This window comes from Podarcis liolepis, assembly GCF_965112155.1.
Source record: "Podarcis liolepis genome assembly, chromosome: 5".
NCBI classification, from domain to species: Eukaryota; Metazoa; Chordata; class Lepidosauria; order Squamata; family Lacertidae; genus Podarcis; species Podarcis liolepis.
In genome coordinates, this window is record NC_139556.1 from 44,439,711 (window position 1) to 44,462,210 (window position 22,500).

At 43.5% G+C, this 22,500-nt stretch overlaps 1 protein-coding gene and 1 long non-coding RNA gene across 28 annotated transcripts in view; one reads left to right on the forward strand and one right to left on the reverse strand.

The window, feature by feature from the left end:
• EBF3 (EBF transcription factor 3) overlaps nucleotides 1-22,500 on the forward strand; it is a 191,196-nt gene that overhangs the window by 139,763 nt on the left and 28,933 nt on the right. For 15 of the 27 annotated variants that reach the window (XM_083506010.1, XM_083506021.1, XM_083506032.1 and 12 more), the window contains 2 exons: nucleotides 393-526; nucleotides 1,042-1,168. In XM_083506010.1, the coding sequence (XP_083362136.1) occupies nucleotides 393-526; nucleotides 1,042-1,168 (261 nt within the window). The remainder of the gene's footprint in view (nucleotides 1-392; nucleotides 527-1,041; nucleotides 1,169-22,500) is intronic. The other 12 variants (XM_083506019.1, XM_083506033.1, XM_083506011.1 and 9 more) reach the window with 1 other exon arrangement.
• LOC310708144 overlaps nucleotides 4,985-22,500 on the reverse strand; it is a 93,412-nt gene continuing 75,896 nt past the window's right edge. The window contains exons 3-5 of the long non-coding RNA XR_014526872.1: nucleotides 21,335-21,456; nucleotides 8,781-8,832; nucleotides 4,985-5,968 (exon numbers count right to left, since the gene is read on the reverse strand). This is a non-coding gene — a long non-coding RNA (uncharacterized lncRNA). The remainder of the gene's footprint in view (nucleotides 5,969-8,780; nucleotides 8,833-21,334; nucleotides 21,457-22,500) is intronic.

A 22,500-nucleotide genomic window follows, 5' to 3' on the forward strand; every position in this document is an offset into this window, starting at 1 on the left:
CTCTTCCATCTCCCCCAACAACCTTTTGATTGACTCTGCTTAGATCTGTACAGCAAAGCAGATAAATCGACATGCCACATGCATGTGATGCTTAATCATTCGTAATAGCCAGATTTGCCCTGACACATAATTTGCTGTATCAAGCCATTTTTTTTCTTGCTCACTAGCATTCTGCTGCTTGGCCTTTGCTTTATAAAACATTTAATAATTTTCTTTAAAACATCAACATGCTGATATATGACTGCCCCTTTGTTTGCCTCCTGGAGGGGATCATGTATGCTCTTCCTACTGTGCTTTGCATGGTTTGTCACTGGCGAAACAACAACAAAAACCTCATGTCAGAAAAGGAGAGGAACCAAGTTTCTGATTTTCTGCTGTTGTTTTTTTACAAGCAGCCACACCCTGTATAAAGGCCATCAGCCCTAGTGAAGGTTGGACAACTGGTGGAGCCACAGTCATCATAATCGGCGACAACTTCTTTGATGGCTTGCAAGTTGTATTTGGAACCATGTTGGTCTGGAGTGAGGTAAGCTATGGCCTATGAACTGTAACTCCCCCCCCCCCATGGGTTTTTTCTTTTCTTAATAGCATGAGGCATCATGAAATTTAGTTTCGAAGTTCTTTTTTTTATACTATGAGTGTTTCATGTGGCAGTGGACTAAACATAGGGAAATATGCATGAGGCACTTAAAGGCCCTCTAGTGGAAAGCCTGCTATGGAAATCTTCCAGATTCAAATGGACAAATTAAAAAAAATTACCAGGAACAGGTTTAAGGAAACATATGGAGACAATTTTCATATGAATGATGCCCTGTGGCCTTTCCTGCAAACTAAAACCAAGGATCATTTGCAGATATTTTTTCATTTTTTTTAAAAAAAAACCTACTAGTATCCTGATCTTACGTTGTGACAGCAAGACAGCAGCATTTTGATAAGAAGGCCCAATTTAGACCCATTTTACTAATTACATCAAATTGACAAGTGTGAGTACTATCACTACAATCTTGACTGAAATTGTGTTTACTGTATGGTTTTCCATAGCTGATAACACCCCACGCCATCAGAGTTCAAACCCCGCCACGCCACATTCCCGGAGTTGTTGAAGTAACTCTTTCCTACAAATCCAAACAGTTCTGTAAAGGTGCTCCTGGACGGTTTGTCTATACCGGTAAGTGTAAAGCTTCTTTGTTTCTTCTAATCTGTGTCTTGCATACTTTAATGATGCAAGGAATTAAAACATTGGATTTTCATTTTCATGTTGGTACAGTCACATTAGTAAATCTGTAAGCCGGTTCGAAGCAATGGGTCAATCTCAAAAGGCACCTTTAACTCTGAAGGTGCATCCTATGTTCGGATAATTCCACATTTATTTCAAGAAACTGTTTTGTATTTTCCAATACAATTATGCTGTAATATAAAACAAGGGATATTATTGACAGTTTAGCTGGAAAAGTTAGGTATGAACTCAAGTTCTGGCAGAATACTCTTGTACAAACATACATGTACCAAAGAATGTCAGGGCAACTAAATACTTCCATGAGTGGAGTGGAACGACTTCTGCTAGTGCAATGGGACTTCCCCCTCTCTCCTTCCCATGTGTACATTCTGTGCCATCCTGGAATGCTGAGAAGAACTCCCAAACTAATTTAGGGGGTCAGGGGGAAAGGTGAGGGAGGAAAAGTCCTGTTTCATAAGCAGGAATCATTCCACGCATGCAAGGATTTACTTAAGCACTACATTAAACAAAATCCTCAGATTTTGTTTTTTAAAATAAGGAGCACAGACCATTCCTATATGCTCAGCCATGTTGATAGGGTCAGGTGATTCCTATATCCACAGTTGACTCCCAGTGCATGCAAGTGGGCTTGAGTAATCTGCAAGCCATGACCCCATTGGGTGGTAGTGCGGAGAGTGACTATTTGATGAGTGAACATAAGATACCCATGGCCTTTTGGTCTTAGTAAGAGTTACCACATTTTTCGCTCTATATGCACCAGACCACAAGACGCACCTAGTTTTTGGAGGAGGAAAACAAGAAAAAAAATATTCTGAATCCCAGAAGCCAGAACAGCAAGAGGGATCGCTGCACAGTGAAAGCAGCAATCCCTCTTGCTGTTCTGGCTTCTGGGATAGCTGCACAGCCTGCAATCGCTCCATAAGACGCACACACATTTCCCCTTACTTTTTAGGAGGGAAAAAGTGAGTCTTATAGAGCAAAAAATACGGTAGTATTCTGCAGCGCATGCATACCTGAGAGGCCTCCAAAAGAAGGGAAGAGTTTTATAGTCATCCCATCTGTTTCATTATGGCAGTGGTAGGCTGCTGAATCCGGCCTGGGGGCTGGATCCTTATCTCTCCAACAGACCTTGGGTTAAATTCGACAAGTGGGCAGAGTTGCCCACCTTTCAGTCACCTGGCATCACTATGATGGTAGGCGTCCTGTTTTTGCTCAAGTAGATGATCAACTATGCATACCCCAGCAATCGACTGATAATTGGGTGTTGCAAAGCACTGAGCACATGGCAAACCCTCTTTGGTCAAGCCTCATTTTTACACATCCCACATTTGATGTCATATGTGGAGGCTAGGTGGGTGTGGCTTGACCAAAATAGCCTTGTGGACCAAATGAGGAATCATGCCAGGACTGCTTAGGCTTGAGGGTTGGAGGTTCCCCGCTCTTCCATTATGTCATTAACAACGGATTATGCCCAGATTTTGTAGCCCTCATGGTAAATAAATAATTTGTTAAAAGCCTCTGTGGGTACAAAGGCGGACTTGTACCTCCCTCCACTAAAAGACAAGGCAGGCTACATACACATTGTGCTGGTTTTAACCCTTGCGAGTACGTTGAAATGTTACTCAAGCTATTCTAAATCCCTGTGGGACTATGGTGATTCTGCCTGGTATTTCATGCTTACATTTTGATGAAATTAATGAGGTGCTCTGAGATACCATGTTTGGAAATACGTTTTGCTACTGAACAACAACAACTTCTCATGACGCAAAATTTGGAAATAAGGACACGCGCTGCAATTAATGTGCTTCAAGTTTATTTATTTATTTATTTATTTATTTATAACGCACGTAATGGTAAGGTATAACAATGCCAGAGAGCATATTTTTGAATTTTTTTATCATTAATTTGTACATAATCCTTTTGACATAAAAAAAATGAGTGCAGGAAGCTTACTAGACTGAAAAGATGAATGTGTATCAGGGTCATACTCCTTTACTAGTATATCCTACTGACAATGTCATCTGGAAGAGATGTAATCAATTAATATGTACAAATGAACTACATTTATCTTAAACAGACACTCCTTTGCTAGTTTATAATGACTGTGGAAAATACTAAAGCCTGATAACATAGAACTTGCAAAACATGTTGCTCCGAAGTAACAGGTTTGTGACATAACTGAAATGTATACTAACTACCATGGTACAGTTTTCTATGCCCATGAATTCTCGTTGGAAAGCTTAGGTGCACATTCTGAGGTGGCACAGTGGAGAACACTCTACAATGTCAGTCAATGTGCATTGGATTGGATGTAAGATTTCAAAGGTTGTAAACCCTAAGGGAGAGGGTATCCGAAAGGTAGTTCTACCGCCTCATGCTACACCCAGTTAGACTCCTTGTTTATTTAACATGACTATATTATGCACAGAGAAGTGGTTCATAACTCAGAGCACATATTTTTGGACAGCTTTTTTATTATTTCTGTAAACCACTTAGAAGTTTTCTTACAATCAAGTGGTATATCATTTTTGTTAAGTAAAATGAAAATAAAGGTATATGAGCACCAACCATCTTTCTACCGTCAGGCATGTATGCTACAAGTATCAGCCACAATCCAACACAGAATTAGGGAAGTTTTAGCCCCTGAAGTCAGGGCATTTAAGCATGCCAAATCTTCTGATGGATTGTGGCCATGAGAAAAGAGTACCAAGAAGAGAGTGCCCCCTTTAAGAGAAAATCTGAGATGGAGGGAACTGAATAGGCTGAGGCCATTGGCAGTTGTTACTATCTGGTCACAGTGCATCCTGACTTCCTAAAAGTTCTCTTCTTGGCTGTCGTAGTGAGGCAATAATTAGTGGTGGCTATGGCGGTGATAACTTTGGCAAGGTTTACAGCAGGGATATCAGAACCAGTTGAGTCTCAGTAGAGCTGAGGTGAGTGGCTACTTTGGAAGTCCTTTAATAACACTCATTTGTTTCAACTGGACTTTCCCCAATCAGTTGTAGTCCTGTTCACTAGATGGAGGCTGGAATACCATGTTGGAGTCTGTTTTTATTTTTGTGACTCTGTTTTTATTCTTGTGGTTTTCATTTTCTGTATAAGTAATATTGATTTTGTTTTGTTTTAGTTAATACTGATTTCTTGTACTTGTAGTTTTTATTAATATAAGCTGCTTTGGATGGGGTATGTCTGGAAAAGCACCATACAGATATTTTTAAAGCTATGGTCTTCCAGATGCTGTTGAACTACAAACCCCATCATACCCAACCAGCTGTTCTGAGCAGGGCTGATAACATCTGGAGGGCCATAAGTTCCCTAAGAATAGCCTAGTTATTATGATATATTAAGGAATTTTATATAGATGAAATGGCATTTAAAATAGAGGATATGTGCAGGTGTGGTAAACACTTTAGCAGACATGTTCCATGGTGGTTATGATGCAACACTGTAGTTTATGGATTTCTTTGAGTGTCTGATAACTAAAACATCTGAAGAGCTACTTATGTTATTAGCTTCCCAGAGCCTAGCTGGTTTTATATTGGGAGTCTATTCTGAAAATGTCTATTTGCAAGTAGTTCTGCTCAGCTCTGTCAGGATACCTATAAGTGTTTATGTCGTGGGGTCCTCTCTCTTTTTCTTTTTTTAAAAAGCAGTTATTTATAATCCTGATACATTAGCTAATGTAAATGGATAGTTCCACCGACTTCAGAGCACGCACTAATGAGAACCTGGCCTCAGTCTTCAAAACTCAATAGATAAATGGAATTTATTGAATGGTTCTCTCCACATAAACTTTCATAGTTTTACAGTGTTTAAAAGTCACATTCTCATAAAGATCAATTTATTCTTTGTCCCTTTCACAAGAAGTCATAGGAAATGTTAAAGAACGACATTTAAGTGAATCAAAGTTACTAAAACTGCTGTGGCTGCAATTAATTTACTGGAAGCATAAAAATAAAGACTTGCAAGACTACACGTTTCAAATGCTTTTTAAGGGGCACGGAAGCCTATATGGCTACAGAAAGTAAGAGGAAGGGTAAGGTCACAGCCTGTCTGACCTGGAAACTTCAGTCTGATTTGTATTGCCCCCAAATTGATGGGGACAATGAAATAATCATTGGAAATTACACTCACCATTGAAAACTGAGCCAAACTTCACTGTATTTCACAATATGAAAATTATGTGGCCCCATAAGAGGGAGGGGCAGAATCCCCAGGGCATCTGTTTTCCATCAGTGTCCCACCATGCTTGCAGTCTGGCTTGGCACTCTAACATTTAACCTTCTCAGCATGAGGTGGAACAAAGGGCAACAAGGCTGCAGAATAATGAAACAAGGGTGCAGTGTGGTGGAGAAAACTGCTTTTGAAAAGTACAGAAGTTGAGACATTTAAATGACGTGTGTGTGTGTGTGTGTGTGTGTGTGTGTGTACACCAATATAAAAGTACCAGATTTTAAACACAAGGGAAAACAACAACACAGCCCCCCTGCACCAGGCCCTATTAGTCACATATAGTAAGATTGCTGTTCTGTTTCTCAGCAGGCTGAGAGGAAGGTCTATTACCATCTATCCATGCCTTTTTGCCTGCTGCTTTCAACTATTGTAAAGATACAATTACCTTGGGAGATTGTGGCAGTTCAGTTGATTAGCACGGTGAATTAAAAGAATGAGTCACAAATGACATGTCCAGCTCTTCTCTACTAGTCCTTGGAATTCCCAGTGTACCTCACCCTTGTTGTAAGAAGGTCAAAAATTAGAGAGACATAACAGTTTTCAAGCAGCTAGCACTTAGGAGCAGAATTAACAATCATTCTGTATGTAATTGCCAGTTAGTAAATTGCCTTCTAGACTGTAAAATGCAATATAAACTGGTGGGCACCTAAAATTAAATTAATGAGATATTTGCTGCATTTAAAAGTGAACAGTGCAAATTAATAATTGAGTGCAGTACTTGTTTTAATATTTGTCAAGTAGTGTATCACTTGCTTGTTTAATGACAATTAAAATTGTTCTTACCTGAAAATAAAATTCCTGGTGTATTTAAATTAAGCAGCTTTCTGCAGGTTAGATTCATCATTTTACTTACTAGCAGTCATTGAAGGTTCTTAAATTAAATATCTGAGATTACTTTTTAATTAGATTATAAGCATTGCAATGTTATTTGATTACGGCAAATTGTGATTTGTATGCTTCTAAATGGAATTATGTTGCAGTTAGTATTTTTTTTTTTTAAGCACACATTTGAAACTATGAGGAATCATTATGTATGTTGTCTTTAAGAAAACAGTAGTATGCGTACACCAGTTTGGGTGTAAGCATGTCACTATTTTGCTGGAGTGCATTTTACATAATAGTTTCCTGGTGGGCAAAAGAAAACCATGCCAAGCCGTATCTCTTTCAGCTAAGTGTTTTGCAGCCCATTTCTTCCCTCCTCCTCAGTTTGGTTAACTTTTGTTCAAGCAAAAAAGAGTACAGGGATTCAAGTATCACTTGCAGTACACGAAACCCAATTGCAACAACAAGGGTAAACATATCCAACACCAAAGCAGAAAAATCTGAATGTTGAACCATTTCCAGGCCTTTGACACATTCACTAGTTATCAGAATAACAATTATTCCTGCACAAAAAACCCCCATTCAGCTTCAGACTTATGAAATGATTACACAACAAGTAATCACTCCTCTTAATAGGCTACTTATGTGTAAACAAAAATGCATGATACTCCTACTCTCCTCAGTATTGCAGGGAGAGGAATATCTTGCATTTGTAACTGTATTTTTGTTCCGGGTGCTCCAGGGTTAACCATCTGTATATTTATCCATTTTAGCTAGTACACATTGTTTTTAACCACTTCACCCTATGAAAAGATCTCACAAGCTTTGAGCATTTAAGGATCTTCCGTGTAAATTCCAGTGTGGCTTTGTCAATGGGACTGCTACACTGTGTTCAGAGTCAATAGCTCCCTTCCATCACAGCCAACACAAACTAGCTGTCTCATAGGTCAGTGCTCTTTAAACAAATTACTTGTATCCACAGAGCAAATGATTGTTAATTGCCTCCCACAAATCATACTATTTTTACTATGCTAAACTAAATGCTAATGCCTTAGTTAAATTCAAACCACCTGATAATTTCTTGTACATATTCAATTATAGTTCTTAACCACAGAACTTTGTCATCATGAAAAATTATTAATAAAACACAGATAATGAATGGTTAACATTGGTTGGCTAGCACTTAAAAAGAACACTTACTGCTGTTTTGGCATTCCTAGCAATTCTAATTGTCTCCTGCTTGCTTTTTAATTCTTTCATTATCCACAAGGCATCTTTTTCTTTTTATAGTATTGGTTATTTATTGATCAGGCCAATAAATCTGGACCAATACAGTTGCCAGGAGGTCCTTAAAAAGTGGGACAGATATTCTTATCTTTTTATCAGGATGGTTCTTTCTAAAATGTTCTTCAAAACTGATTGGCTAATTTGTGCCACCCCCAAGACAAAACTGTTACAGCCGATACTTTAATTTTACTATGTTCTAATTTTAAAACAAACAAATATTATGCTAGATACAGCTTATCTAGCAAAAAAACATATTTTATAAAAGCTGAGATGGGAAGATTCTGTTTAGATACTGAGATTCTGTTTAGCATTGTCTTTTCATTTTCAGTACGATAAGCATTTCAATTAGGCCAGCAATAATGGAGATAAATTTTTTTGATTTGGTTTCCTATCACACTGACAATATCTTAAGATTGCATAAAACAGCTCATTTTAAACCGCTGCAGTTCCAATAAGTATAACGTGGTCATTGTTGTCCCCTTTCTTTTCTGTCTCAAAGGAGACCAGAAGAATGAGACATACCATTTGTGCTATTGCACAAGTAGACTATTTGTTCTAATCAGTGACACCCATTTACTAGAATTGCTTAAAATGAACTATACCTCATACAGAAATCGCACATTTAGAGTGTTCCATTCATCATCTGAAAATTGAGGGCCAGTAAACTTTTCTGTTCCTCCAGCGGGATCATAGACATGCATCAAAATGTTAAAAAATGATTGGTGAGAGAGAACTGTCACCCATTTATCAAAGAAAAGGAACATTATTTGCTAATTTCCCAACCAAGGCAGTGACAGGGTGCTTCGTCTTTAGACCCATGGTGACCAACATGGCCTTTTTGTTATTAGTACAAGTCAAGCGCTTTTTGGCTGTTGCTAACAAGACACATTTGTCTATCATCAGAGAGTGCTTTATTTCCTCCACCCCCCCTCCCAAGTAGCTGTGACCAAAGTCTGATCTCTGCATCACAACTGGCTCCACTTCTCCAGGTTGTGGCAGCACTGGGTAAAGGAGGAACTTATAAATCACAGAGTTTCTGCATGAAGGTGAAGTTATTGACTATGTGGTACCAAAACTGACAAAATAGAACGGCAAGGAAATACTCATTCATCTCGCCCGCCCCTGCCCCCAAAGGACAAAAGGGTCATTTCCTTTTACTTCGTAATTGATAAAAATATGATCACATGCATAAAGCTCTTACTTTGTTTTCACTGATACTTTTTCTCCCAGTTCTTCTTTCTTCTCTACTGTGCCTATGAAAACATCGTTACATGGGAACAAATGAAAGACACGCTATATCAAACATTTTTTTTTAAAAAAGTATTTTTGTTGAATAGGTATTTCATCTTTTCCTTCAATAACCCAAGGTTTTGGCTACTGAAAACTTTTACACATCTTCATAACTATATGTGGTACCAGGTGCTTCCAAAAATTGGTATTACACAAAGCTTAGCCCAAGTCCCACCTTAGGCTCCTTCCACATAAGCCTCAGTTCTGCCAGTCAACTCTGCTGCGCACGCACACCCACCCACCCACCCACCCAGTGGTTCCAAACATTTAGAAATAAGTGCAAACTTGACATGATGTTAAATGCAGCTTTGCACTCAACATACAGACTTTTAAAATGCAAATTGAATCCATGGAGGAAGAGAGGCTGATAATCAACAGGGCCAGAGCAGGCATGGAAGGGAAATGTACCCCATTCCTACTTACTGCATTCCCACGGAAAATGCCTCCTCTGAAGCTGGTATTTGTTTTGTGGGAAAACGCCAGAGGGGCATTTCCTACTAATCCAAACCACGCCCACCCACTGACGTCACTGGTGATATCAGCAGGAGGACATGGTTTAGTCCTGCATTGACCATGTGCCCTCTTTCCAGCAGTGAACAGGATCTCATAGTCAAGGCAACAGGATTTAATCCCTGTGCAACAGATGACGAGTGAGGATTAAAGTGCTTCTCAAAAACACAGTTTGAAGCAGCTGCTACACTTCTGCTGCAAGGCAGTGGGTGGCAGCAATAGTGGAGAGAGAGAGTGAGTCCCCCCCATCATCCCCTTCAAATCAGCTGCTTCAAGCAGCACTTTTGAGAAGCGTTTTAAAGCAGCCTCCATGCTCCTGTTTCAGCTAAAATGGGGTTGTGTGGACTGCCTTATAGCACTCTTTGAAGCATCCACTTTCCCATGTTCATTAAATGGGAGAAAGGAAGTAAACTGCCTTAATGGACCAACTTACGAGAGCAAAAACTGCCTTCCATCTTCTCAATGGTGTAGGCAGCCCCAATTGCATTGGTGTCAGGGACTAGCAGAATGCACTGAGGAAAGCGGGGCTAGAGTCCAACTCGAGAGGCAGGCAGTGGCCGGGGGGGGGGGGACACACCTGTCCCAGCCATGAGGCGAGAATCAGAGGCAGGGGGAGTTTCAGAGGTGGGGGAAGAGGCAGGCCAGGCTAGTGAAGGGCCGGGTGCTTCCACACTGTCTCCCAAAACAAGGAGAGAATTGCAGTGGGAAGAGCAGAAGCAACTTCCATGTCGGTGTAGTCTCTGGCTACATGCATGCTGCCTGTTTGGGGCAGGGACCTAAAACTGGTGGAGTGGTCCCCCGTTGCTGTGACTGCTCCATAGAGCACAGACCTGGGAATAGCTGCCTAGGTGCTTGATTGGTGTGTGTAGGTCTCCAGAGCGGTAGAAGCAGCATAAGTTATCTTTGACAATAAAGAGTTAACACTTTGCCGTGTGCATTCCTTGGCTGGGAAGCGCCCTTGACAATAGGCTCTAGAGTTGTGGCGTTGACCCCATTACCCTGGTTAGACTACCAAACTAAAGAGCCTCCATTGGATCATTTCCTAGACCCTGGGGGGGGGGGACCTCAAGGCCAGGAGCTGAAATGTGGTTCTCAAGACTTCACTATGTAGCCCTTGGGAGTCTCCGCAGATCATGCCACACTGTGCCTTTTCTACCCTCTTCTTGAGTGTTCTTGCTGGGCTGGAATGTGTTCTGTAACTTTGGTAATGCCTTTTTCTTGCCTGAATGGAGAGATGTGTTTGTTGAAACCTCTGGATTGTGCATGTCTTTCCCATGGCCTTTGTACAAAGGCAACAGCCACATTGGTTGCTCTGCTCATTCCTGCCACTGGTCACACTTTTATGCAGCCCCTGGAAGGTTGCCTGTGAGGGAATGTGACCCTTGGGCTCTCCACCCGTGTCCTAGTCTGCAATGCTTTTTTTCCTAAGAGAAAGAAAAATTTCCAATTCCTTCCTGTAATGAGTTTAAACTATTTGATGCTGAGACTCTGGCCTGAGCCCAAGCACATGTAGCACTGCTCTGTACAGTGGTACCTCAGGTTAAGTACTTAATTCGTTCTGGAGGGCCATTCTTAACCTGAAACTGTTCTTAACCTGAAGCACCACTTTAGCTAATGGGGCCTCCTGCTGTCGCCATGCCACCGGAGCACGATTTCTGTTCTTATCCTGAAGCAAAGTTCTTAACCTGAAGCACTATTTTGGGGTTAGTGGAGTCTGTAACCTGAAGCGTATGTAACCTGAAGCGTATGTAACCCAAGGTACCACTGTATTTGGAGGTACCTATCTACCATTCACATTGTTGAAACACATTTAGAAAGGAGGAGACTTTGAATTCAGCTTCCTCACCTCCAAACAGCACTGGTTATTATCCAGCTGGAGCCCCATGCATGGTTCCGAAAATAAGAATAGCGTGTTTTGCTCTAGGTCCTAAACGTCACAATAAAGTATTGGGAAGTGTGCATTCAGCACCTGTTTGCTCCCATGATTCTCAGTTTAGCACAGGATGTACATGTGGAAACATGTGTTGCCTTTGTTACATCAGGGCACTTTGTACCATTTTCACGGTACTCTTTCGACTGAGGGCAGAATGCGACTCAAAATATCTCAAGGACTACAGCTGCAGGCAGCAGAGGAATAAATCTTTCATGCTGCATCCACTCAAGGGTCAGCTGGAATTCAGTCTTTAAAAGGTGGTGCAAATCTCTCTCTTTTACTATAGTGCCCACCGGGAGGAGTAAGCACCAAATACAACAAATATGAAGAGGGACAAGTACAACTATGGTTTGCATTATTAAAATATATCTCAATTAGTGAAGCATCTTGGAGTTCTTAATACTTAAAACAGAACGTATTGTTCACTTTGACACAGTATTCATGTTTCTGTACCCTACTGGGAAAATACTTCTATCATATTCGTAAAATGATAAATAATGTTGATAAATATTCTGCCACATTAGTGAAATGTATTCTCAAAATGCCATGCTCCTTTTTATTAACCTAAATATCAAATGCTAGTAGTTTTATGCCACAAAAAGAATATGTGTGGTTTTAGTTACTATTTGGATGCTACTTCTATCTTAGAATTATCTAACTGTTGTAGCATCATTAGCAATGCATCAATCCCTAGTGTTGTCATCCACTAGGAATTCAGAATTGTGTGGTCTGTTCAAACACTCCTTTGGTTCTGAAGTTCAAACTGTTTCTTTGCTAGAGACATCTGGGTAAATTGTTGATTTTTTTTGTTAATATACTTGGTGGAACACTCATGGAAAGCCTGGAAATGCAGCAATATTATATGGTGAAAAATATTATATAGTGAAAAATGAAAACATGTGCCCAATTCTTTTAGGAGGTAGTGCATTGGGATTAGACTTCCTTACTCTTATCCCTAACTGCATGAGGAACCATTAGTAGAAATAAGTGCTGTGTATGTGTGTTGTTTACTGCAGCTCTGTTAGAAATTTGCATTAACACCATTCATCTGTTTGGGAACTACACCTTGCCATTATAACCTACTCCGTCCACCCCCCAAGATGATCAAGGCAAAATGATATGCATGTTGAGTACATGCACTAAGTATGTAATCCTAAACACTTTCACTAGTAAGCCCTGTTGAACTTGTGGAGACTTCCTTCCAGGGCTCCCCCCCCCCCCGCCGGAACTCTCCAGAACTTAGTTCCAGCACCTCTCAGGTGGGCACCATTGCCATTTAAGAGAACAAGGAAAGTGTGCATGGCGAGTTCAGGCACCTCTTTTTCTAGAAAAATAGCACTGTGTTCCTTCTGAGTCAACATGCATAGGATTGTGCTGGAACACTTTGTAGGTGACAGTCTGGGAGGAAAGGGGCGTCTTGCTTGCTTGCTTGCTTGGACAGAGGCGGAGGCAGGCTTGGGCGCCATCCGCCAGCCCACGTGCACCTTTGAGGAAGCCCCACCCCACCCTTCTGGTTTGTGTGAGTCGGAGCAGTATGAAGGCCTGCTCAGCTGTAGGGCTGGACAATATATCTCAGCTGCTGCTTCCTCCCCCTAAGGTGAGACATTGTGATATATCAGTATATCACAATATTTAGCTGCTGATATATCGTGATGTTGAAAACCAGGTATTGCCCAGCTCTAGTTATATAACAACAATATGGAGAGGAAGGGAACATATTTGCTGAATTACTATGAATGTAATTTTTATGAGGATCATTAGTTTATCTTGCTGGAAAAGTCGGTCCGATTTAAAAGGATTAAAATCACTTCAAAAAGCTGACTTGTGTCAAACTGCACATGACATTAGTCTCATTGTTCTGTCCTTAAGTGCAAGGGTTTGGGTTTTTGTTGTTTTTTTTTAACAAAAAGCGAGCACAGAAGTCCTGATCTGGATCAGCACCTTAAGACCTCTTGTTGTAGAACTGATCCAGACTGGGCCACATGTGTCTCCAATTTGCATCGCCCCAAAATGACCCATTCATTTTATTCATGCCCAATTCAAATAGCCTCCATGCTATCTGTCAACAACACCCTTCACTTAGAAACAGAGCTAAGTGACTAATGCCACTTTTAGTTTGGCCACCAGGCTCAGGCTTTAGCAGGCCTCCACGGAAATGGAGTCCCCATAGTTGAAGAAAATCAGCAGTAGAAACCTCTTCATGTGAGGCCCCTTGTTCGCACGAGAACAAGGAATCTCTTGTTCTCTGGGTTGTTTCACAACCGACTCTCCGTTTATCTCAGGAGATCACAGTGTAATGTAGGGAAACTGGCTATAGCTATGTTAAGCCTAAACTATTAGATACTGCATGAATTAAAACCCTAACCCTGGACCTCGACTTGTTCTCGGAAGGCAATATGAAGCCAGTGCAAATGCTGGAGTGTAATACGCTTCTGAAATCTCACCCCAGTTAGGAGGGATGCTGAATTCAGTACAAGTTAAAACTCATGAAGAGGCATTAAGAGCAGTCTCAAAACAATGCAAGAAAGCACAATAGGTCCAAATTGTTCAAAAGGGTTTTCAGCCTTTATGCCAGACAGAGCTGGTGAAAAACTTTCCTCATTACTGTGACAATCCCTGGCATTCAGGGAAAGCTGAAGGCTGTGAGTTCAAGCAGCTAAGAGACAGAAGTTGGAAAGAAGGCTGGGATAATTAGCATTAAAGTTAGCTTTTTAAAACTAAATGAAATTGCTCCAAATGAAAAAAGAAGCATGACTGAGATTTGCATACTTCAGCCTTTGACTCTACAGTACAATTTTGATAATCAGTGATGAGTTCACTGTACCAGGTTTAGACTTGCCAGATTAAAAAGGTAAAGGTACCCCTGCCCGTACGGGCTAATCTTGACAGACTCTAGGGTTGTGCGCCCATCTCACTTAAGAGGCCAAGGGCCAGCGCGGTCCGGAGACACTTCCGGGTCACGTGGCCAGCGTGACGAAGCTGCATCTGGCGAGCCAGCGCAGCACACGGAAACGCCGTTTACCTTCCTGCCAGTAAGCGGTCCCTATTTATCTACTTGCACCTGAGGGTGCTTTCAAACTGCTAGGTTGGCAGGCGCTGGGACCGAGCAACGGGAGCACACCCCACCGCGGGGATTCAAACCGCGACCTTTCGATTGGCAAGCCCTAGGCGCTGAGGCTTTTACCCACAGCACCACCCGCGTCCCTAAATACTGCATGAATTAAAACCCTAATCCTGGACCTTGACTTGTTCTTGGAAGGCAATATGAAGCCAGTGCAAATGCTGGAATGTAATACACTTCTGAAATCTCACCCCAGTTAGGAGGGATGCTGAATTCAGTACAAGTTAAAACTCATGAAGAGGCATTAAGACGCGTCCCTACCAGGTCACAAACCATCTGGACAACCTCAGCCACAAACCTCTCAAAACCTAGTATTAAAATTGTAACTTTGGGTGCAGAGGTTTAGGGCCACTTCACACACCATATTTTTCACAGGTCCACAGAAAATATTTTACATGTATCCATAAAAGTTGGGGAAACACACATTTATGAATGTCTGTATTATGCAGGTGAATATGCCATGGGTCAGAATCAGCTGTGGTTTGGTTGTGTGTGTGCATTGGCTACCATATAGTCTGAAGCAGTCCTTGGACTTACCTATATTTTGATATCACTACTATGGACACCATCTTGGATCAGTCCAGGGCTACTTCACACATTACATTTCTAGGTGTGCCCCTTTGTTTTAAGTAGGTGCATAAAATGGAATGCAATTGCCACATATACTAATCCATGAACTGTGATTGGCTAAAGAGTGTAAACTTGGTGGCATTCATGAGTTTTTCTCTGCATCATGAATAACGCTGGCCTGTTCCTGAGAGCTAAAATTTGTTGAATGTCTTTGTAACAGGCCAGAGGATAGCTTAAAATGAATTATATATGTGACCGATAAAATGATAATTTAAGCAGTAAGGCTATTGGGCTCAAAGAAATTTGGGCAACTTTGGAAAAAAAAACGCTTATAATATGATAAATTGGAAGCACCGTATGTGTTCCACGTTGCAGGTAGTGCTTAACTGGTATTGTACTTTTGTCAAGTTGAGGCAAATTTTAAAAAGCCTATCAGTAAATGTTGATACGGGTGTAATTCTGTGAGAACCTATATACATATGTGGTGGGAGTGTAGGGTGACCCAAACTTTAAAGCTGTGGGTCTTCCAAGAGATAAAGAGATACTGGCTATGGTTTCCCACATCATACCCTGCAAAGATGCTGGCTTCCTTGTTTATATTCCCTGATGCTTTGCAGCAGGTGGCCTATAAAGCTTTGATTTGTTGTGGCTGCTGTTAGAATTTTCTCCCCACTGGTGCTAGCCCCTCTCAATTAATGTTGGGCCATTCATTACATTTGTTAAATCGTGAGGGTAATGCCTCCAGACCACTCAACTCACAAGCCTTGCTTTGGATAGACTTAATACCATGATGGTAAAGGAGCTGGTTTATTTGGGCATGATAGTGAGTAGAAGGACTTTGTTTCAGATGTCCTGTTTGTTTATTCTGCTCAGTTGGACTACATACTACCAGAGAGCGCTTGGCTTGGTTTTATTTTGCCTTTTATTTACTTTTGATGTGATTTGTTTTGTTTGAAAAGGTAAATTAATAAGTTCATTTTAAAAATATGAAATAATATTGGCTTTGGACTAGATACCAAGTTGTTTAGATTTTCTGCTTGCTTCTGTTGTTTTTATAATCACTAGGATAACCAGGCGACACAAAGTCAACAAGAGAACAAGAAAAAAGTAACATAATGTTTATTTACTACAAGGGGCTCAAACTTATGACTGGCAATGGAGATTTTCCTACAATAGGACCTTACTGTCAACTATAGGTTACCTAAAATGATATCTCAGACATTTGACTTGATAAGTTACTACCTAGATGGATAACTTTCCATTTGTTTAAAAAAATTACATTTTTAAAGCAAGAACTTTTTTTTTAATTTGAAAGCACCTCCACATAAAACAATCTCCCTTCACATGGAAAGCTTTCACATGAACATTAATCTCTTTTTGATTTTCAAGATTTCTAGATGCAGTGGGGTCAGTGGTAGAGCATGCAGAAGGCACTTAGTTCAGTCCCCAGCATCTACAGATAGGGCTGGTAGAAACCCCTGCCTGAAATCTTAGAAAGCCACTTCAAGTAAGTGTAGACAATACTGAAGAGTGGACTGACTCAGAATAAGGAGATGAGGACAAAGGGTCCCCCCCCCCAAAGGAAATGACACACAATTACGTTCTATTGTGGTTGATTTCTACGATATGAAGACTGTAGGCAATATTGAATATTAAGATGTCACTGTTACTAATACAGATAATAAGCTAACAGCCTGTGATACGTAATGAGTAGAGACTTAAAAGAAGAAGCTATAGATACAAGTCCCCACTCTTAAATCACACTTGGTGCACTTGGGCAAGTCATTTTCTGTCAACCAACACATTTCACAGGGCAAGTCCCAAGATCCTTGGAGAGCCTACGGATGTGGAGGTGAAAAAATACAGAATTCTTGCCCTCACACCTGAAAATCTGAGATCTGTTGCTAGCAAAGCAATAGAAGCATCAAAAGAGACTTTGTGAGAAGAGGAGACCAATCTACCATGTCTCGACAAGCTACCATAATACTCAGGAGTTCTGATAGATATGAGAGATTGGTCTGCCAGCTGTTGTGAACTGGCCGTATTAAGGTCCTCGCCTTCAACTTGGTCTCCTTCAAAAGGTATAATGCCAGAGTGTTGATCTTACTCCCAGATGATCAAGCAACAGCTGAGTTTTTTTTCTAAGCCTGCAGACACCCAATGCATCCATAGACATATTCATTCTTGAGAAAGATTCCTTTTTGAAGTATTCTAAGTGTTTTTGTTTTATTTTGTTTGCCCTAAAGAAAGTGCTGGCTGAAACACACTGGGCTGTTTATATCCTTCATTAAAGTTTCCCATATATTTCAGCATCATTTTGAGATTTTGATTCTTTTTTTCCTTCTCATCTATCACTCTTGATATTTTCTTGGAGAGCTGATAAACCAGGGCTCATTGGCTAGCCCCAGGATATACCCCATGGACATTGTCTCCAGCATCCAGGCATCTGTTGTGGACATTTGCCTTCTGTTGCAAACTGCTGAAAGCATCCCACTATCTGGCTTCAGTGGGAATCTGGACTGGTATCATGCCTGATACTTCCTACTTCCCTGTAATAGGGTTCTGTCCTTCCAGAGGTTGATATAGAAGTTCCCTTTCCTGTATATTTGGCTGCACTCCAGCTAAACTTGAATGTCCTCAACTCTCGTTTCAAGAAATAAATGAAGTATGTTTGCCTGGCTTTCTGACATAAGCTATGAAGCCACATGGAAACTACAGTGGTACCCCGCAAGACGAACGCCTCGCAAGACGGAAAACCCGCTAGACGAAAGGGTTTTCCGTTTTGGAGGCGCTTCGCAAAACGAATTTCCCTATGGGCTTGCTTCGCAAGACGAAAGCCCATAGGGAAATCTCTGGGACAGCGGGGAAGCGCAGCGCATTTAAAAGCGCCCGGGAAAGCAGCGCACTTCGCAGCTTTCCCCGGAGTGCTTTTAAATGTGGGCGGCTGGGAGGGAATCCCTTGGCCCCCCGCTGGACTTCCCGAAGCTCTTTTGAAGTCCAGCGGGGGGCCAAGGGATTCCCTCACCGCCGCCCGCATTTAGAAGCGCTCGGGGAAAGCAGCGCACTTCGCAGCTTTCCCTGGAGCGCTTTTAAATGCGGGCGGCTGGGAGGGAATCCCTTGGCCCCCCGCTGGACTTCCCAAAGCTCTTTTGAAGTCCAGCGGGGGGCCAAGGGATTCCCTCACCGCCGCCCGCATTTAGAAGCGCTCGGGGAAAGCTGCGAAGTGCGCTGCTTTCCCCGAGCGCTTCTAAATGCGGGCGGCGGTGAGGGAATCCCTTGGCCCCCCGCTGGACTTCCCGAAGCTCTTTTGAAGTCCAGCGGGGGGGCCAAGGGCCAAGCGAATGCCTGCAAGCCTCGCGCACCCGGCAGGAGGTCCCGCCGGGCGCGCGAGGCTCGGGGCGGCAGCCTGTCACCCGAAGCATGGGGAGCCCTTCGGAGAGCTCCCCTTGCTTCGGGCGAATGCCTGCAAGCCTCGCGCACCCGGCAGGAGGTCCCGCCGGGCGCGCGAGGCTCGGGGCGGCAGCCTGTCACCCGAAGCATGGGGAGCCCTTCGGAGGGCTCCCCCTGCTTCGGGCGAGTGTCTGCAAGCCTCGCGCACCCGGCAGGAGGTCCCGCCGGGCGCGCGAGGCTCGGGGCGGCAGCCTGTCACCCGAAGCATGGGGAGCCCTTCGGAGAGCTCCCCTTGCTTCGGGCGAATGCCTGCAAGCCTCGCGCACCCGGCAGGAGGTCCCGCCGGGCGCGCGAGGCTCGGGGCGGCAGCCTGTCACCCGAAGCATGGGGAGCCCTTCGGAGAGCTCCCCTTGCTTCGGGCGAATGCCTGCAAGCCTCGCGCACCCGGCAGGAGGTCCCGCCGGGCGCGCGAGGCTCGGGGCGGCAGCCTGTCACCCGAAGCATGGGGAGCCCTTCGGAGGGCTCCCCCTGCTTCGGGCGAGTGTCTGCAAGCCTCGCGCACCCGGCAGGAGGTCCCGCCGGGCGCGCGAGGCTCGGGGCGGCAGCCTGTCACCCGAAGCATGGGGAGCCCTTCGGAGAGCTCCCCTTGCTTCGGGCGAATGCCTGCAAGCCTCGCGCGCCCGGCAGGAGGTCCCGCCGGGCGCGCGAGGCTCGGGGCGGCAGCCTGTCACCCGAAGCATGGGGAGCCCTTCGGAGAGCTCCCCTTGCTTCGGGCGAATGCCTGCAAGCCTCGCGCGCCCGGCAGGAGGTCCCGCCGGGCGCGCGAGGCTCGGGGCGGCAGCCTGCGGCAGCCTGTCACCCGAAGCATGGGGAGCCCTTCGGAGGGCTCCCCCTGCTTCGGGCGAGTGTCTGCAAGCCTCGCGCACCCGGCAGGAGGTCCCGCCGGGCGCGCGAGGCTGGGGGCGGCAGCCTGTCACCCGAAGCACGGCCGCCCGGAGCTTGCGGGGCGGGAGGTGGGAAGAAGGGCCTCCCCTCCCACCGCCAGCCCTCAGAACAGCCTTCTGAAGGCTGGCAGTGTAAAGAAAAGCCCCTGTCCCCCCCCCCCAGCCTTCAGAAGAGGTCGGGGGACAGACTGTCCCCGGACCTGGTCTGAAGGTGGTTTCCCTAGGAACGCATTAATTGATTTTCAATGCATTCCTATGGGAAACCGTGCATCGCAAGACGAAAAAACCGCAAGACGAAGAGAATTGCGGAACGAATTAATTTCGTCTTGCGAGGCACCACTGTAATGCTGTATCATTCTGATGAATAGCATCCATGGAGGACTCTTGTCATCAAGGCCATACAGAGGGAAAACAACCTTAGTTGAAAGAAACCTGCCTAAGCCACCATGTTTACTTTGGGATTGTGGAAAAAAAGGAATTGATCTCTTTGGGAAATAAGATATCGAGTGGCTCTGAAGTTGCAGTGTTATCTCTTGAGTGAATTCCAGAGTGTGAATGGCTTTGGTCAGTTCTGGAAAGTACTTGAAGGGAAGTCTCTGTTCCTGTGTTGGATTTTGTCTCTTCTAAGTGGCCACCCTTTTTTCCTGTGACTGAATCTTTTTGAGGCTAGGGTGACCAACCTGATTCTCTCCAGATGTTGTGAACTGAGGCTTTCCTCACCCCTAATCATTGGGCCATGCTGGCTTGGGCTGATAGGAATTGTAATCTACATCTGGAGGGCACCATGTTGTCTATCCATGCTCTGAGGAATTTGCCATGTGTGAAATGCCAGTAGAAATGTAGTGTGTCCCATCATCTCCTCTGTGTGTTTGGGGTTATGTGTAGAGAGAGGATGTTTCACTAGGGTGTTCTGGGATGCTTGTTTGTTTTTCCACCCCTTTTTCCATCCAAAGGCAAATCCCTGAATTCTTTGGGGTACTGGAGAAAGAACAAGAATTTTAGCTTGAGAAGTAAGAATACCAGTGTTACCCTGTGCTTGCCAGCTATGGCACCATGACTAGGATTTACAGTGCCCATTTGTCTTGTGGAACCACAGAAAGTGAAGAGTGATGTCTCTGACAGGCAATTTCCTTTGCCTGCTCTCCTTTCTCTAGGAACTTCGTTTTTGCATGTTGCCCATATAAGCCTGGGGACAATGAGGAATAATACTTGGGACCCCTTGGAACAGCCCAGTTATTCAGTGGTCTCCTGGCCCTGATCCAAAGCCATGAAATTCAGCCTGGGCTGATCATGAAACTGAAAAATGGCACCCATTACATCTGCAGGCGCTATCATTGTGCCTATGGTTTTCCCAAACATCTTGAATACTTCTTTAGAAAGGTGGGATGTAAATAAATTAGAATTAGCAATGCATGGTGTCATCTGCTGGTCTCTAGCTGGGCAGCCACTGTTTCCTTGCTTCCTGAGAGGTAGAGGGGAAGTAAGCAATGCTTGCAGCTCTTATAATCTATTCTCTCCACTTCCATGCAAATGGGGGGGGGGCAGAGAGAGCTTAAAATATTTGCCCAGAGATGTGTACTGCCTGAAGTGCCCAAGCCTGGAAAAACAGGCTGTTGGCTTAGTTTCTCACTCAGCATGGTTCAGTTACAGCAATCACCTCTCCTTGTAGTGAAGACAAGGAACAAACTGCTGCTGTTGTAGCAGTTCTCCAATTCATAACCCTGAAAGGGTTGGTGAAGGTGGATTGAGAGCGGATTTGCCTGTAAATATACTACTCAATACAGGCAATATCGGAGATATGGCAGGTTCATCTACACAACACTACAATAAAGTGATGATCGCAAAAAAATGTCAACCTTTGGGGGGGCACCCCAGTGCATATAAAAGTTATGCTTACACTATACTGTAGTCTATTAAGTGTGAAGTAGCATTATGTTTTAGAACACAATGTACATTCCTTAATTAAAAAAATACTTTATTGCTTAAAAAATGCTAACCATCACTTGAGCCTTGAGCAAGTTGTAACCTTTTTGCTGATGGGAGGATCTTGCCTTGATGTTGATGGCTGCTGACCAATCAGGGTGGTAGTTGCTGAACTACAGCGTGGCTGTGTCAATTTCTTAAAATAAGACAACAGTGAAGTTAGCCCTGTCAATTGGTTCTTCCTTTCATGAATGGGCGGGGGGGGGGGGGAATCTGGCTCCACTAGCCAGCTCCACTCGTGTGGCCAGAAGAGGGGCAGTGGTGGACTTCCTTCCCTTGGAAGCAGCTGGGCTGTTTAGCAATAATTCCATGGAAGAATCCACAGGTCCTGCTCCCTGCCAACAGACAGGGCCAATCTGAAAAAAACAAACAAACCAGGAGTCCGCCCCCCTGCTAGGGTCAAATAGCAACTCTGGCTTCTGACAAGGAGGCGGCATTTTCCTGGAAATGAGAACTGTCCTCTGGATAACATAACCAATCAAGTGACCAGTGGTTTTCCCAAGCAACCAGTAAGTAAAACAAATACTGCAATTCAGTACTGAGTTAGGTATGCTCAAGCCTGGTTTTAGAGGGCTAAAGTATGTTTAACTGTGTTAGATTCTGGCTAAAAGAATTCTAGTTTCTTAGTAGGAAAAGAGAGGCCCATAGTATATAGGTTGTCCTTAGTAGTCCAGGGATATTAGTCCTGCTTCAACAAGCAAGAGAGCCTTCTGATGAATGATGTGTTCAACCCCTCCATGCCTTTGTGTTTCCTATGCATCCCACAAAGCTTGGTTCACCCGGCCGAGTTCTGTGATTGAAATTCATTGCCAAATTTATTGAGAAATTAATGAGAAAAGCTGCAAAGTATTGACTTTGAGAGGAAAACACAACTCATCTTGAATGAGGAGGAAAATGCAGCAATAATTTAGCCACTATTGATTTTGCCCTGTCCATGTATTGATCTTCATTTTACAATATTAATTTGCACCTGCAATCGGCTGCAAAGGGAACAGATTTCATTTCTTTGCTGTGTTAATGTGCAAAGCATTAGGTGCTCTTAAGAAGTGGTGGTACTAGGGAGTCACATCAAAAAGGTCTGCCTTTTTATTATTTGTGCTTGTTACTGCAATAGACCAAAAATTAATTTTTTGTCTGACAAAAAACTAAAGTGAAAGCCCTTCTCAAATGTATACCTCCT